Genomic DNA, 14,409 nt, shown 5'->3' on the forward strand with positions numbered 1-14,409 from the left:
CGTCATCATAGCAAGCCCAAAGTAGCCAAATGCATGGTATGGTAGCACAGGACGATGTAAAACATAAAGTATTCATTTTTTAAAGTTTATTTATAGATACATAAATTTTTGTTCATTACATTTGAAACATCAATCTTTGTTAATTAAATTTTAAACAAAAGAAAACTACAATACCGTATTTCTAAATACCGGGTATTTTCATTAAAATATTACATCACAAGTATATTTTACCTTAACTGTGACTGAATGAATTTATTCTCAGAAATAAATATGGAAATGTAATTTTTTTTTTTGAAATGACGTACGTATTACAGTGGAAAGTGGGATAAAATCATGACGAAAACAATGACTTTTGCTTTCTTTCGTTGTTCAAAAGATTTTACCGTAATCACTTTTCAAATGGTTTTCAGTTAAAAAACTGTTGTATTACAATAATATTCTATCCTAATTCACTTGAATAAATACTATGATACCTGAACCATATTTCTGAATATTTTCATTAAAATCCATCAAAATCATTTTCCTAGTCATCGTCTTCAGCACCAAACAGCTTCTCCCAGTCCTCTCCTTGAATAGGGTTAGAGGGTACGTGTTTTTCGAATCGTTTTCAGTTAAAAAACTGTTACATCACACGTATATTTTCCCTAAACTGCGCCTGAATGAATATATTCTCAGAAATAAATAGTAGTTTTGCTGAAACGTGATGTATTTCAATGTAAGATAGGATAAAAGACATGACGAAAACAAAAGACTACCTAACCTTCCGATGTTCAAGAGATGTTACTCGATTTTTAATAGTATTCGGTTAAAATACTGTTATATTACAATGATATTCTATTCATACTGTGCTTGATATAATACATTCACGGAAATGTAATATTTTTGCTGAAGTGACGTACGTATTACAGTGGAAAGTGGGATAAAATCGTGACGAAAACAATGACTTTCGCTTTTTCGTTCAAAAGATGTTACCGTAATCGCTTTTCGAATGGTTTTCAGTTAAAAAACTGTTACATCACAAGTGAATTAGGATAGAATATTATTGTAATACAACAGTTTTTTAACTGAAAACCATTCGAAAAGCGATTACGGTAACATCTTTTGAACGAAAGAAAGCGAAAGTCATTGTTTTCGTCACTTTCCACTGTAATACGTGCGTCATTTCAGCAAAAATATTACATTTCCATATTCTCAGAAATAAATAGTAGTTTTGCTGAAACGTAATGCATTTCAATGTAAATTAGGATAAACTACATGAAAACAAAAGACTTTACCTAACCTTCCGATGTTCAAAATATGTTACTCGTTTTTTTAATAAGTTTTCGGTTAAAATACTCTTATATTAGTGATATTCTATTCATACTGTGCTTGATATAATACATTCACAGAAATGTAATATTTTTGCAACTACAATGCTGATGTCAACACAAGCGTGGTTACTGCGAGACTGACTGACTGACTGATGGAGCGCGGGAACGTTGGGTGGCGCGGGCGATGTGTGTGTGTGTGTGTGTTTGTGGTGTGCAGTGTGTGGTATCGTGCGCGATTTGAATAATGTATATTCCTCCAGCGGCAATCCGCGTATTTGCAAATCCTTGTAAGTTAAACCCGCGTATGTTAAGGGCCGACTGTATTTATTTAGCCAATTAATATAAACATTGCATTTTCTTTCAAAGATGTGGGAATGTAGCAGCTATTCTGGAACTGGATGAAAATTTGAAGCGTGACTTCACCATCTTTGAGGCGGCACCACAAGAGAGTAGAGGCATCCCAGCCAAGAAACCTCAAGCAGACTATTTCCTTTAGGCTGTCATTAAATATTTCAGTTTTGTATAGTTCCCCCCTTTTTTTTTTTTTTTTCCGTGGGTCAATGTGTGGTCTTTGTAACCCAAGTTATACTTTGGCTCTTTTATTGTTGGGTGCTAAAGAACAATAAGATTCCCAGCATACACCAGATAACTTACATGGGCTCAAGGAACCAAAATTCAGATAATTGGATTTTGTTTTATTTCATGATGTATTGTGTACGTATTGTAAAATATTAATTGAAATATAAATGTTCCATTAACATTCCTTGGATTTTGGTTAATTGTGTCAAAGTCTGATACATGTATTGGTGTGTTTATATCAGCCAGCCGGGGTCCTCCTCTCTAGAAAAAACAACAAAACCTCATATGTCTCAATACGTGAGTGGTCATTCTTTGAAGAACATTACAGTATAAGGATTCCCCAATATCTTCTTCACTGCCATAAATTTATTTTTTAATCATCTAAAGTTATTGACATCTGATTTATTAAGTTTTATCTTGTATCATAATTTTTTTTTATTAAATCACAGAAGATAATGGTCTACCACCCTATGGGGAAACTGTGGAAAGCAGAATTCTTTTTAACATATTTTGAAATAACTAAATATGTCAATGTGGTTTTGCCTCTTGTGTTTAATAATAGGGTGCAAATATGATCATTTCAAAACTAGCTGACAAATTCTGTGCCTCACATTTGAATGATTGAATATTTGGACCTTAGGCTTGAATAAGCCTGGTTAGATGGTAACAATTTTTATAGAAATGCTACATTTACCTGTACTTCAGTCTATAGAAATGTGAAATTTTTTAAACTTCATGTCAGACTGTTGTTTCCCATTTCAGCTGTTTGATGCGGTTTTAAATTTCTGACTGGTGACAGTAGGGGACATGAATCTTGCTTACACTGTAACTCCTTGGGTAAAGTAACTTGCTGGACAAGTAATGTGGATATTATTGTTGTCTTTAGTTATTAGCAGCAGGTTCAGATGTCTAGTATGTTTTGCTTCCAATATAGAACATTCTTATAGTACATGAAGTGTGAAATGAAGTTAATGGAAGTGGTGTCCAAGGACCAAATCTTTATTGACCTCATGGGAACATATAAAAGTTCCTTGTATGTGAACCGTATGGTTATATGGGAATATTATCTGCTGTAATCACTTCATGATTAAACTTCACCTGTAAATGAAGCATAGCTCATTGTTCATCCTGATCAATACCCATCATTTAGTCAACAGTGTCCTGTGTAAAAACCCTCAAGTGGGGAAGCACTTACAACTGAACCATTCCAGTGTTTGGAAATGGTAAAGTTTTGTCCTTAAGAAAAAAAACTGCTGAAACACTAATTTGGAAGAAAAGTCTGAATCAAGAATGAAATTTAATCAAACAAAAATAATTTCAAATGTGCTGCCATTCATGATGGATGTCCATGATAATGTATGAAGAACTTGCTTGATAGCATAAAGTTTGGTCAAGATATCACCTGATCACTATTATCTCCTATAGGTGTTAAAAGCCTTACCTAAGGTGTGGTTATTGATATCCCATTTTTTGGTAACCCTACAATATTCTCTTTTAATAAACATATTCTTGTTAATATTTTAAACACTGGATTTTAGAATACAACTTTTATTGTTGGTATTAGTAAATACTTAAGTTGACAATGGGTATATATCCTTTCAAGATGAAAATCAACATAGTTATTAAGGTAAAGCCAAGCTAATTGAAGGTAATCCTGTTTTTCTCAGTCAAAAGAAGACAAAGAAAGGTTTTAGCAGAAAATCATTTCCTCGTACAGTTGTAATTTTATAATAAATCAAAAATATTCAAGTAGGATCATATTCAAATCTTAATTTTTAATTTATCTGCCCAATGTGTATACTGATACAATAATGAAAGGGGTACTGCTAAATTTGTTGTAGATGTTCATGCATTCTGTTGGGATTTCATATACAGTATTTAAAGCTTTTATTTTACAATTGTTGGTGAAAAGATGCCATCCTTGTCTATACTGTATAGTACAGTACTATCAATTGGTGTCAGGTTTCTTTTATGTGTGTGTACATGCATACATGCTTGTGTGTATCTGAAAGTGGCGTAAGATAAGTAAGGATTTTTTCCAACTTATCTACTTTGGTGTTCATAGTAGCAGAGCATAATTTGTTTCTTTAGCTTTTAGAAGTATGGAAAAAATTCTACTTTAATTTTTACTTTAAATCCCAAGCATATTCTTCATTACATGTAATAAGTGACTCCCACATACTGCTGTGGTGCTACAGTGTAATGTGTATTATTATTATATGGTCAAGAAATATGGATGGCAATCATGTAATATAAAATAGTGATTAAAGCACAAAGGGTTAAATTTTTTGAACATGTAAACAGAAAACCAGTATGTAGAGTAAAGATTAATTTAATTGTAAGTTTAGAGATATTTGGTAAGCATTATTATCTTTATATTAGATTTTCTCAAGTCTGTTGTGTTAATCTTGTCCAGGAAGGTCTAGATTGATGGGAGAGAAATGTCAAAACTAGGAGATTGGGATGAGACGACTCTTTGCTGAGTTTTTTTTAATAGATTTCCAGTTTTTATTGCACTCATAGTGTACAATGTGTTGAAGTTCTGAAGTATGAAAATCGGCAGAAAAAGGCATGTAGGGTGTGGGTTGTAAAAGACAAAATATGAGGTTATTGCTGATGATGGTTCAGTTGTGGGATCTTCTCTAATGCCATAGGAAGAGCCATTACACCACTTGCCCCATCTCTCTGACTGGTGTCCAGGGTCTATGAACCTTGGTCATCCTCCAATATGACCCAGTATTTGGATGTTATGTACTGTACAAAGGAAGTGAATGCTCACATGCCCCAATTATGAAAAGCCTATTGGCTGTCTCATTACAAAGAATATGAGATGGACTGTACATATTTGCAAGTTGTTAGTTTTCAGCATGTATCAAACTTAGTGGAGTTCTTGAAAATGTGAGAAACAAGATTATATATGCCATTGTTTCATAATATGGGCTCCTGTGCATTTTCAAATTCTCAGACTCGAACGATTATATCAACCAAGATCCGTGCATTTCTCAAGATGCATATTATTTAACTCTGTATGATTAGTAAATCAAGGTCAGTTTCCTTGTGAAAGTTAAGTATATTCTCTTACAGGAGTCGTCAATATTTGCATTGTGTAGAATGAATAAACATTTATTTTCCTTGAGGATATCATTTAAATACCTCTAATATACCTGATATTGTAGAAAATTATCTTGGAATAGGATGCCTTGTTACCGGGTAACTAGAATTTTCCCAATTTTGTGGTAAACTTGTACAGAAATCTATCAGTGGTTGAAGGGCACGACTGGCTGTTGCTGTTTTTATGTGACTCCCAAGTGCTGTATTCAGTACATATTTATTTATAACATGGAATTAATTTTGTAGTTTTGATCACTGATCATTTCTGAAAAATAGCAAAAGCAAGTGAGTGTATGTAGTTTTGAGCAATAGTCGTGTGACACATTCTCCCCGCATATCCACTCTGACAATAACCGTTGAATCTACAATACATGGGGAGGTGTTTACACTGATCTAGTAACTCCTAATATTGGTTGATAAGTGCTGTATGGTGGAGAATGGGTTCCATCTCTCACCTGCAGACTGAACTACAATATACAGGAAGTGTTGCATGACTTGTTGTGACTGTACAGTACAGTATCTGTGTGTACATGTTTTTTCTGTACATATAGTACACTATATCTTGGTGTGCATGTGTCTTGTAGGTTATTTTGAATGCCTAGCACAGTATCTTTCCCCTACCCAGAGAGAGGTTTAGACTCCCCCTTTTTATCAGAAAATTGCAATACATGTACTGTACTTTTTTCTTTAATGCAGTATTGTACTCGGGCATTATTGTACAGTGATCCCTCGGTTAACGAGTTACCTTCTATAAGATTCTTAACTTCGGTTAACGAGCAATCCCTCGATTAACGAATTTTTTACGAGCCAACCTCAACATGTTTTTGCTTGCATTTGGCGGTCCACCAGCTGTAGTATTAGTCCGCCAATACAGTAATCAGTTTTAGGGCTTAAATTCCTTACTATTTTAGTAAATATCAAGAAGTTTATACTATTCAATAATTTTAAAAGTTTAATAAAAATTTTTTGTGATTTTAACAATTATTGAACATAATTGAAGGTAAGGAAACTAGTTTCATGCTCGCCATCCAGCATGGCAGCACAGCAAACAGGCGCCAGTCTCTCTATCTTTTCAGTGGAGGTAACATCTTGCTTGAGACACTCTTAACCTAAACGCTTTTTTTCTGTGTTTGCAAGCAAATTATTGGTCATTTTGGAATTTATTTTACATATTGACAATATATAATGCAGTGCAGTGTTGATTTAAAGAAAATAATATGGAATTACACCAAGAGAACTAAAATTTTATGGGTGAAATGGCGCCATGGGGTGACTTCTCTTCTCCCTTCTCCTCCACCCCCATTCTAATTCCCATCATCATCATCCAGGAGCCTTCTACATACACACCTCAAAGTAAGTGTACTTTTCTACATTTTTTGTTGAATTTAGGCAATTTTCGGTGAGCTGGAACCAATTACCCAAAAACCCATTGAAAATGGAATCGGTTAACTAGTTTTCGGTTAACGAGCAACATGCTGGAACGGATTGTCCTTGTTAACCGAGGGACCACTGTATAGTAAATATTAATTACTGTTGACCTCAGAATATCTCTTAAAATCAAGCGCACATGGCTTCAAAATGGTCTCAAAATGCCCATGATATCGGCCAGATTTCCCCAACCCAAAATTCTGGGGGCTTACAGCACCCTCCCAAACCCCCCAGCTGGGTGGGCTCGCTGTGTTCACCATTATTCCTCCACCCACAACTTCTTGGACCCCCATCCCCACTTTTGATTTTCCTGGGTCCATCACTGCTATCTCTTGTACATTGTATCTTAATACAATTACATCAAATTTTTTATGTGAATATCTTGGGGAATATGCAATATATAATCACTGCACTGTACGACATAATATTTCACAGAAATTTGTGATTTGGTTGATGAGGCTGCATCTAGAAATAAAGATTTGGCTATATTATCATTCACCATCAGTCAATACAGTATATGTAAGAATTGGCTTTAGATATAATTGAGAATCAGTAATTAAGAATACAGCACAGTATTGTACTGTACCAAGTTTGATAAGATGTTTAAATCTAATTAGAAACCATCTGTACAGTAATACGCCGATTTACACGGTTCCCTTTTCTGCGTTTCCACATTTACACGGTACCCCGCCAGAACAAGAATTCCCACTTTACGCGGTGCATCTACTCATATACGCGGAGAGCGGCTGGCGGTCCTGCCGCGCAGTCATTTTTGGATTCAAACCTCCTGCCATGCTTGGGCCTTCGGCGCGAGTAGGTTGCGCAGTGGATGCCTCTGTTGCGTTATCGCTGACGTCATATAACGTATCGGACTGTGATTGGGCCACGCATCCTTACCTCCCTCCGCCGCTAGCTGTGATTGGTGTAACGTAATATGACGTGCCTTCCCGTAGGCGGGTAGAAGGCGCTTGACCTAGCCACGTCAGTTACATCCCTCCCGGCCACACCGTGTATACAGGTATCTATTGTTCCATAAGAATGGCTGCTGCCGGACAACCTTGCATTACCTGGACCCAGCCGCCCTTAGCCAAAGAAAATACGACGTGCCCTAAGTTACGAGGTGAAGTACAGTATAATACAAGATTTAGAAAAAGGAACGACAGGTTGATCTCGCGCGCCAGCATGGTGTTAACGAATCTACGATCAGGACGATCAAGAAGGATGCAGCCAAGATAAAAGAGCACATGAACATCACAAAGTCTACAGGTGCTTCAATGATCAAGCATTGCCAGAACAAGGTGCTTCTCAAGACAGAAAATTTTCTTGTGTGCTACTTGATTCGTCAGGCAAGACGGAACATGGCGGTCGACATGCGGTCAGTTCAGGAGTACGCACGTGAACTGTACGCAGCAGTGTCACGTAAGATGGGAATTGCAAAGCCCAAACCCTTCAATGCTTCCTCTGGGTGGCTGCACAGGTTTAAGAAGAGGAACAAGATCACCAACATTAACATTGGTGGTGAAAAAGCGAGTGCTGACCGTGTTGCAGCTAGGGATTTTCCTCCGTTCTGACGTGCGATTATGGAGGAAGGACAGTACACCGACGACCAGGTGTTCAACATGGACGAATCCGGTCTGTTTTGGAAAAAGCTACCTTCCAAAACCTTCGTTGTCCAGTCTACCAGCAAGTGTCGGGGCCGGGAGTTGCAGAAGGAGCGCATCACCGTTCTGTTTACCACCAATGCCTCTGGTTCCTGTAAACTCAAGTTATCGGTAATCCACACAGCCCGCAAGTCACACTCCTACAAGAACATGGACATGACCAAGCTAAATGTCCACTGGCTGACCGCACGTAAGGCGTGAATGTTCTCTGCTCTGTCCCTCTCCTGGTTTGATGACTGTTTCGTTCCCGACGTGAAGAAATTCTGTGAGCAACAGAATGTTCCATTCAAGATTTTGTTGCTGCTTGACAACGCACCAGGACACTTTCCCCTACTGTTAGATCGTCACCCCAACGTAAAAGTGGTCTTCCTTCCTCCCAACACTATGTTGCTTCACTCTGTAAAAGAGAGAGAGTGAAGCAACATTGCGGCGAAGAGAAAGGGAAGAGAGATTGTCGACTAAAGGAGGAGAGTTAATAAGACGAAATGCCTTTGATTCCACCCTATCTAATAGTTGGACAGAAGAAGAGCCACCCCAGATATGAGAGCAGTACTCCAAGTTAGGACGAATGAATCCCTTATATACTTGGAGCAACTGCTCAGGAGTGAAGTAGCTGCAGCATCTGTACAGCATTCCCAACTTTCGGGAGGCAGCTTTAGTTATACTAAGGATGTGTGATTTCTAGGACATATTGGAGGAAATGGTGAGGCCTAACATATTTATTTCAGAATTTGGGAGGATGATAGCGTCCTGAAATGTAATTGGTGGGAGATCGTCTAATTTACAAAGTGTAATTGGTAAATATTGAGTTTTATTACAATTGAAATTAACCAAGTTTGTACTGTAGTGGATTTCTCCCCTACAACTGCGTATCCGCATTCCAATGCGACAGTATCCTAGCAACCAGCGAGCTGCTCAGGGGGCGGGGGGTCACCAGCTGCTACATCTTCCCTAGCAACGGAGTCAAGAAAGCAGCGAGTTCCCATGGGTTTACTTCCGGCTGCTGTGTATATAAGCTCGCAGTCTCTCCATTGAGATTCATTCTACCCTACGTTCCTGAACACGCAGCATCTCCTCTAACGAAGCTCCTGCACAGATACCTCAAGCACGCTACTCACGCTACTCACTGAACGTGTCTTCTGAGCAAGCTTCTCGCCACACGGCATCTCCAGCACCAGACTGTCTTTCATATAATATATTTTATATAAGAAAACCACCACCTTAGAGTTTCCATCAATCCCATCCTGAGTGCTAGACAACATAACATTACGAAACCCTACAATTGGTGACCCTCGGAAAAACGCACTCACACAGGATGGAGGAGGAACGGATCTCTCTACCGACTTTCAACCACAACGTCGAGGACTGGTTAGATCATGTGGAAGCAATCCTCGTCGGCTCACAAGCTACTGACGAGCAAAAGTACGGTGCCCTGCTCTCCTCCTTGCCCACGGAAGTCGCTACGCATGTATCACGGACTACTTCCAACCCTCCAATTCACCACCCTGCGGGACGCCTTAAAAACGCATTACCGACGGACCCGCCCCAGCCTCCTGCAGAACCTATTTTCAATCTCCCTTGGAAACTCAACTCCGGGACTTCTCTGGGAGGAGATGTGTAGGCTGAACTCCCGGCACGCAGACAGACTTCGCAAACCTATCCTGCGCCAGCTTCACGCACAAAAGCTCCCCACATAAGTACGTACCGCCCTGTCCGCAGTAGTTCACTCGACGACACCTGAACTTTACGCAACCGCGGCAGATAGAATATTCAACGAATGCACGGCTGCGTGCTTGGCGGCCGCGCACAACCCAACGACCACACCAGTATTTACTTCCGAACTTGTAAGCCGGGTCAACACCCCTCAGCCGAGCATTACCTTGTAGTGGATTCCTCCCCTACAAACACTTTTGTCGCTGAGTAGCCGACCCCGCGAATTCCCCAGTGTATGCCTCGTGGTCTAGGTCAACCAGCGCCGCCTTACATGACGGAGGTCAACTATTAAACCACGCCTACCTCCGCTATATAAGACCTGACCTCGTAGTGACCTACCCCTTTTCTATCTACACCAACCAGCAAGCAACACTTCCTCCTCCTCCTGCCTGGCGGCCCTTGCTCCTGCCGGCGACCATGGCGACCCACAAGCTGGTCCTCCTCTGAGCACTCTCACCAACCAGCTCTCTCTACATCATGCTTGGACTCACGCTGCTACCCCCCAGCACCAAGCTGCATTGTACATCCAAAACAACATGTATACAGAGAGCACATTGTGAGTTTCCTTTCTCCATCCCATCCTGAGTGTGAACCAACATCTCGTACCCCACAACCTCACAAGACATCAGGGACCTGTTGCAAACCTTGAGCCGCAGTTTGAACACCATTGAACAGTTCTGCTCCACGCCAGCCTCCTCGGCGCCCTGAAAATATCCCTCATGCACTACTCACAGCCGAGTATGTTTTCGTCAGGCATGATGCTCACCACAACCCACTACAACGCCCCATCGATGGACCCTTTCAGGTTGTTACCCATTCAGCGAAGTTCCTGATGATTATCCGGAATGGCAGACATGACACCATCAGCATAGACCGAGTCAAGCCGGCCACCTTACGCGTTAAGCCCCCGACCCAGCAGCACCACCAACAAACTACGCCTGCACCAGTCTACCCGCAGTTGCCACCGGCAGCAGCACCCCGCCCACGATATTTCTGGGCACCCTCTTTTCACCCTCAGGTACCCCCCTGCTCCTGTCCTGGACCCTGCTGCCGTAGTAGAACCTACTCCTATCATAGACCCTCCTCCTGACGTCGCCCCTGATCCAGTCAACCCAGCCAGTGCCCCTGAGGACGCTGCCCCAGCCGCGATAGAAGCCCCACATTCCTCGCCAGTACAACCTTCTCCTATCCACAACCCTCCTTCTCCCTCTGCTTCTCCCACAGATCTCGTGCCTCCAGACAGAGTCGTCTCCCGCTGCGGCCGACTGATCCACACCCCTGCTCGTTATGTCTCACATGTGAGATACAACCCTGCCGACAACAAGTCTCCTGCAGCGCCCGGAGGGGAGGGGGAGTATTGTAGTGGATTTCTCCCCTACAACTGCGTATCCGCATTCCAATGCGACAGTATCCTAGCAACCAGCCAGCTGCTCAGGGGGGGGGGAGGTCACCAGCTGCGACGTCTACCTTAGCAACGGAGTCAAGAAACCGGCGAGTTCCCACGGGTTTACTTCCGGCTGCTGTGTATATAAGCTCGCAGTCTCTCCATTGAGATTCATTCTACCCTACGTTCCTGAACACGCAACATCTCCTCTAACGAAGCTCCTGCACAGATACCTCCTCAAGCACGTTACTCACTGAACGTGTCTTCTGAGCAAGCTTCTCGCCACACGGCATCTCCAGCACCAGACTGTCTTTCATATAATATCTTTTATATAAGAAAACCACCACCTTAGAGTTTCCATCATTCCCATCCTGAGTGCTAGACAAGATAACATCACGAAACCCTAGAGTACCTCCCCATTCAGAGATGCTGCACAGATCCGCGTTGATAGAAATAATGATATCAGTTCTAGAAACAGATCTAGCTTGAGAGTTGGAAGGAAGGGGAAAATGTGAGGAAGAGTGAAAAGTAGAATCATCAGCGTAAGAATAGATAGAATTAGTTGTAGTGTGAAGTAAATCATTGATAAAAAGAAGGACGGGAGTAGGTGAAAGCACAGAACCCTGTGGGACACCACTACTGGTAGAGAAAGAGCTAGAAATCGATCCCTCGACAACAACTGCCATGGATCGGTTCTCAAGGAAGCTTGAGATGAAAAAACAAAGTGGGGGAGAGAAAATAGTTAACAGTGGATTGTAATAAAAAATAAAGTTAATTTAAGAACCTATTACAGTTATGAAATTAAAAGAAAAAATCCCCAAAATAATCAGCTAGATGTCAGAATTAATGATTTACTACAGTACAGCAAGTGGAAACGTCATTATACTACAGAATTTACTAAATTAAATCAAATAAATTTAGTTCATTATCTAAAGTTAAAGAACTGGTGCTTAATTATTAAATGAATTGGCCAGATTTGGCTGTACTACTGTAGATATAATTATCAGCCAAACTTATGTAGCCTACAGTAGTAGGTAATTTTTTCACTTTCAATGCTGCTTATTTATTTATCATTGATACAATAGAAGTGTTCTGATATGGTACTCCCCTTCAACAACAAGGCCCCAGTTTACCCTTGCCACTTTATACAAGCCTACAGCACTAATCACCAACCAATTAATGTACATATATATAAAATAATAATTGGCTTAATTTGATTAAAAAGAATTAACCCAAAACACTTAAAATCAACCTAATATTAAAAATGAGCCAGGCAACAAGAATCAGCCAAAGGGAATGTAGATAGTCCACAAGCCATAAAATAACAATAAACATTACTGTACCAATAGATTAAAAATGGATTGAGTGGCATGGAGAGGGCATGTCAAGAGGCTCCCAAATGACAGACTAAGAGGTTATTAGGCATCTGGATGAGGAGAAAGTGACAAGCTTTATCGGTTATGATTAATTGGTCTCCTTAGAGGTCCACCTTCAGTTGTTACAGTGTTGGGTGTAATAGGAAGCCAGAGTGATGTTTGGCGGGGTCATACTGGACAAGGACCTTCTCACTTTTGACTCGAGGGGTGATCAAAAATAAATTACTGTAGTGACAGGCAAGTGTGTTACTGCCACCTTATCTGAGGGTTGGCAACCATGACTCCCTTTTCCAAATTTTTGGGGCGTTTTATCAATACTGTAATGCCAGATTTTAGTGGTTAGTTGTATTTAGTGTTGATGGGGAGTACAGAGAAGGATTTAGTTAAAGAATAAAGAGTGAGGTAGGGTTGGTAGTGTATTCCTTAGTATTTATATCGATGGCATAATAAGAGTACCGTATACAGTAATGGAGACAGGAAAAGGGTATGGAATTGGTAGCGGAGGACTTTGCCAAATTTGATTTTGCTGACAATGTTGTGGTACTGGTTGTTGATAGAATGTTGAGGATAAAATTTAAGTTAGTGGGAAAATGTGTCTATTTTAGAATGTTTAGGTTAGTTACATTGTAGTGGATACTTCCCCTACAACTACAACTGCCGTTTGTCGCTGACTAGCCGAGTTCCCTTGTCAAGTTCCCCAGCCAATGCCTCATGGTCTGACAAAGCGAGGTCGGCTATCAAGCCACGCCTACCTCTATATAAGCCCTCACCTCGCCGTGAACTCCCTTCTTCTACCTACAGTCACGCAGCACGCAACACCTCCTCTGAGCAAGCTCCTCACCAACCAGCTCTCTCTACTCCGCGCTGCCGCACCAACAAGACCTCTCAACGAGCTCCTCATCCAACACCTTCTCTCAGGAAGCTCCTAACCACACAGCAATTTCCCAGCACCAAGCTGCACTGTACATTCAATATATTTATATACAGAAAACGCATTGTGAGTTTCCTTTCTCCAACCCATCCTGAGTGTGAGACAACATCACAGAACCCCAAAAATGGTGACCCCCGAAGAATCACACTCACACAGGATGGAGGAGAAACGGATCACTCTCCCAGTCTTCAATCACAACATTGAAGACTGGCTCATCCATATGGAGGCAGCTCTCATCGGCTGTACAGCTTCAGACAAACAAAAGTACTTCGCCCTGGTCTGTTCCCTGCCCACAGAAGTCGCCATGCAAGAATCAGAGACCATCACCAACCCTCCAGCTGACAACAAATTCGCTGCCCTACGGGATGCTCTGAAGACGCGATACTAGCGGCCCCACACCACTCTCCTACAAGACCTATCCTGTCTCTCCCTCAGCAACTCCACGCCTGCACGTCTCTGGGACGAGATGCGTAGACGGAACTCCCGCCACACAGACAGGCTTCTGACACTATCCTGCGCCAGCTTCACACTCAGAAGTTCCCTGCAGAAGTTCGTCTGGTCCTCTCAGTATTGGACTATTCTACTACCTCGGCGACCTACACAGCCACGGCAGACAGAGTATTCCACGAATACACTGCTGTGCGCCATGTTTCCGCGCACAACTCAACGGCTACACTTTCACTTTCCTCCGGTCTCGTCAACCAGATCAGCGCTCCCCAGACGACCAACGCCTCACAAGACATGAGGAACCTGCTACTGTCCCTACACCGCAGGTTGGACACCCTAGAGCAGTTCTGCTCCTCCAAGCATGCAGTTGCTCCTGTTCCTGTCCCACGCACTACGCCCTACCGACCCCAACACACCCGTCCTGCCTCAGACGCCGCCCCCAGCCCCTAGCCCCCAGCACAGTGTATCT

The 14,409-nt window shown here is 41.5% G+C and overlaps 1 protein-coding gene across 1 annotated transcript in view; it reads left to right on the forward strand.

Moving 5' to 3' along the window:
* Positions 1-5,020, forward strand: part of LOC121863276 (serine/threonine-protein phosphatase 4 catalytic subunit) — a 30,776-nt gene extending 25,756 nt beyond the window's left edge. Inside the window, exon 7 of the mRNA XM_042361856.1 lies at positions 1,677-5,020. Coding sequence (XP_042217790.1) covers positions 1,677-1,806 — 130 coding nt within the window. The 3' untranslated portion in view covers positions 1,807-5,020. The remainder of the gene's footprint in view (positions 1-1,676) is intronic.
* Positions 5,021-14,409: the final 9,389 nt, after the last annotated feature.

Source organism: Homarus americanus, unplaced genomic scaffold (assembly GCF_018991925.1).
Source record: "Homarus americanus isolate GMGI-L3 unplaced genomic scaffold, GMGI_Hamer_2.0 scaffold46197, whole genome shotgun sequence".
NCBI classification, from domain to species: Eukaryota; Metazoa; Arthropoda; class Malacostraca; order Decapoda; family Nephropidae; genus Homarus; species Homarus americanus.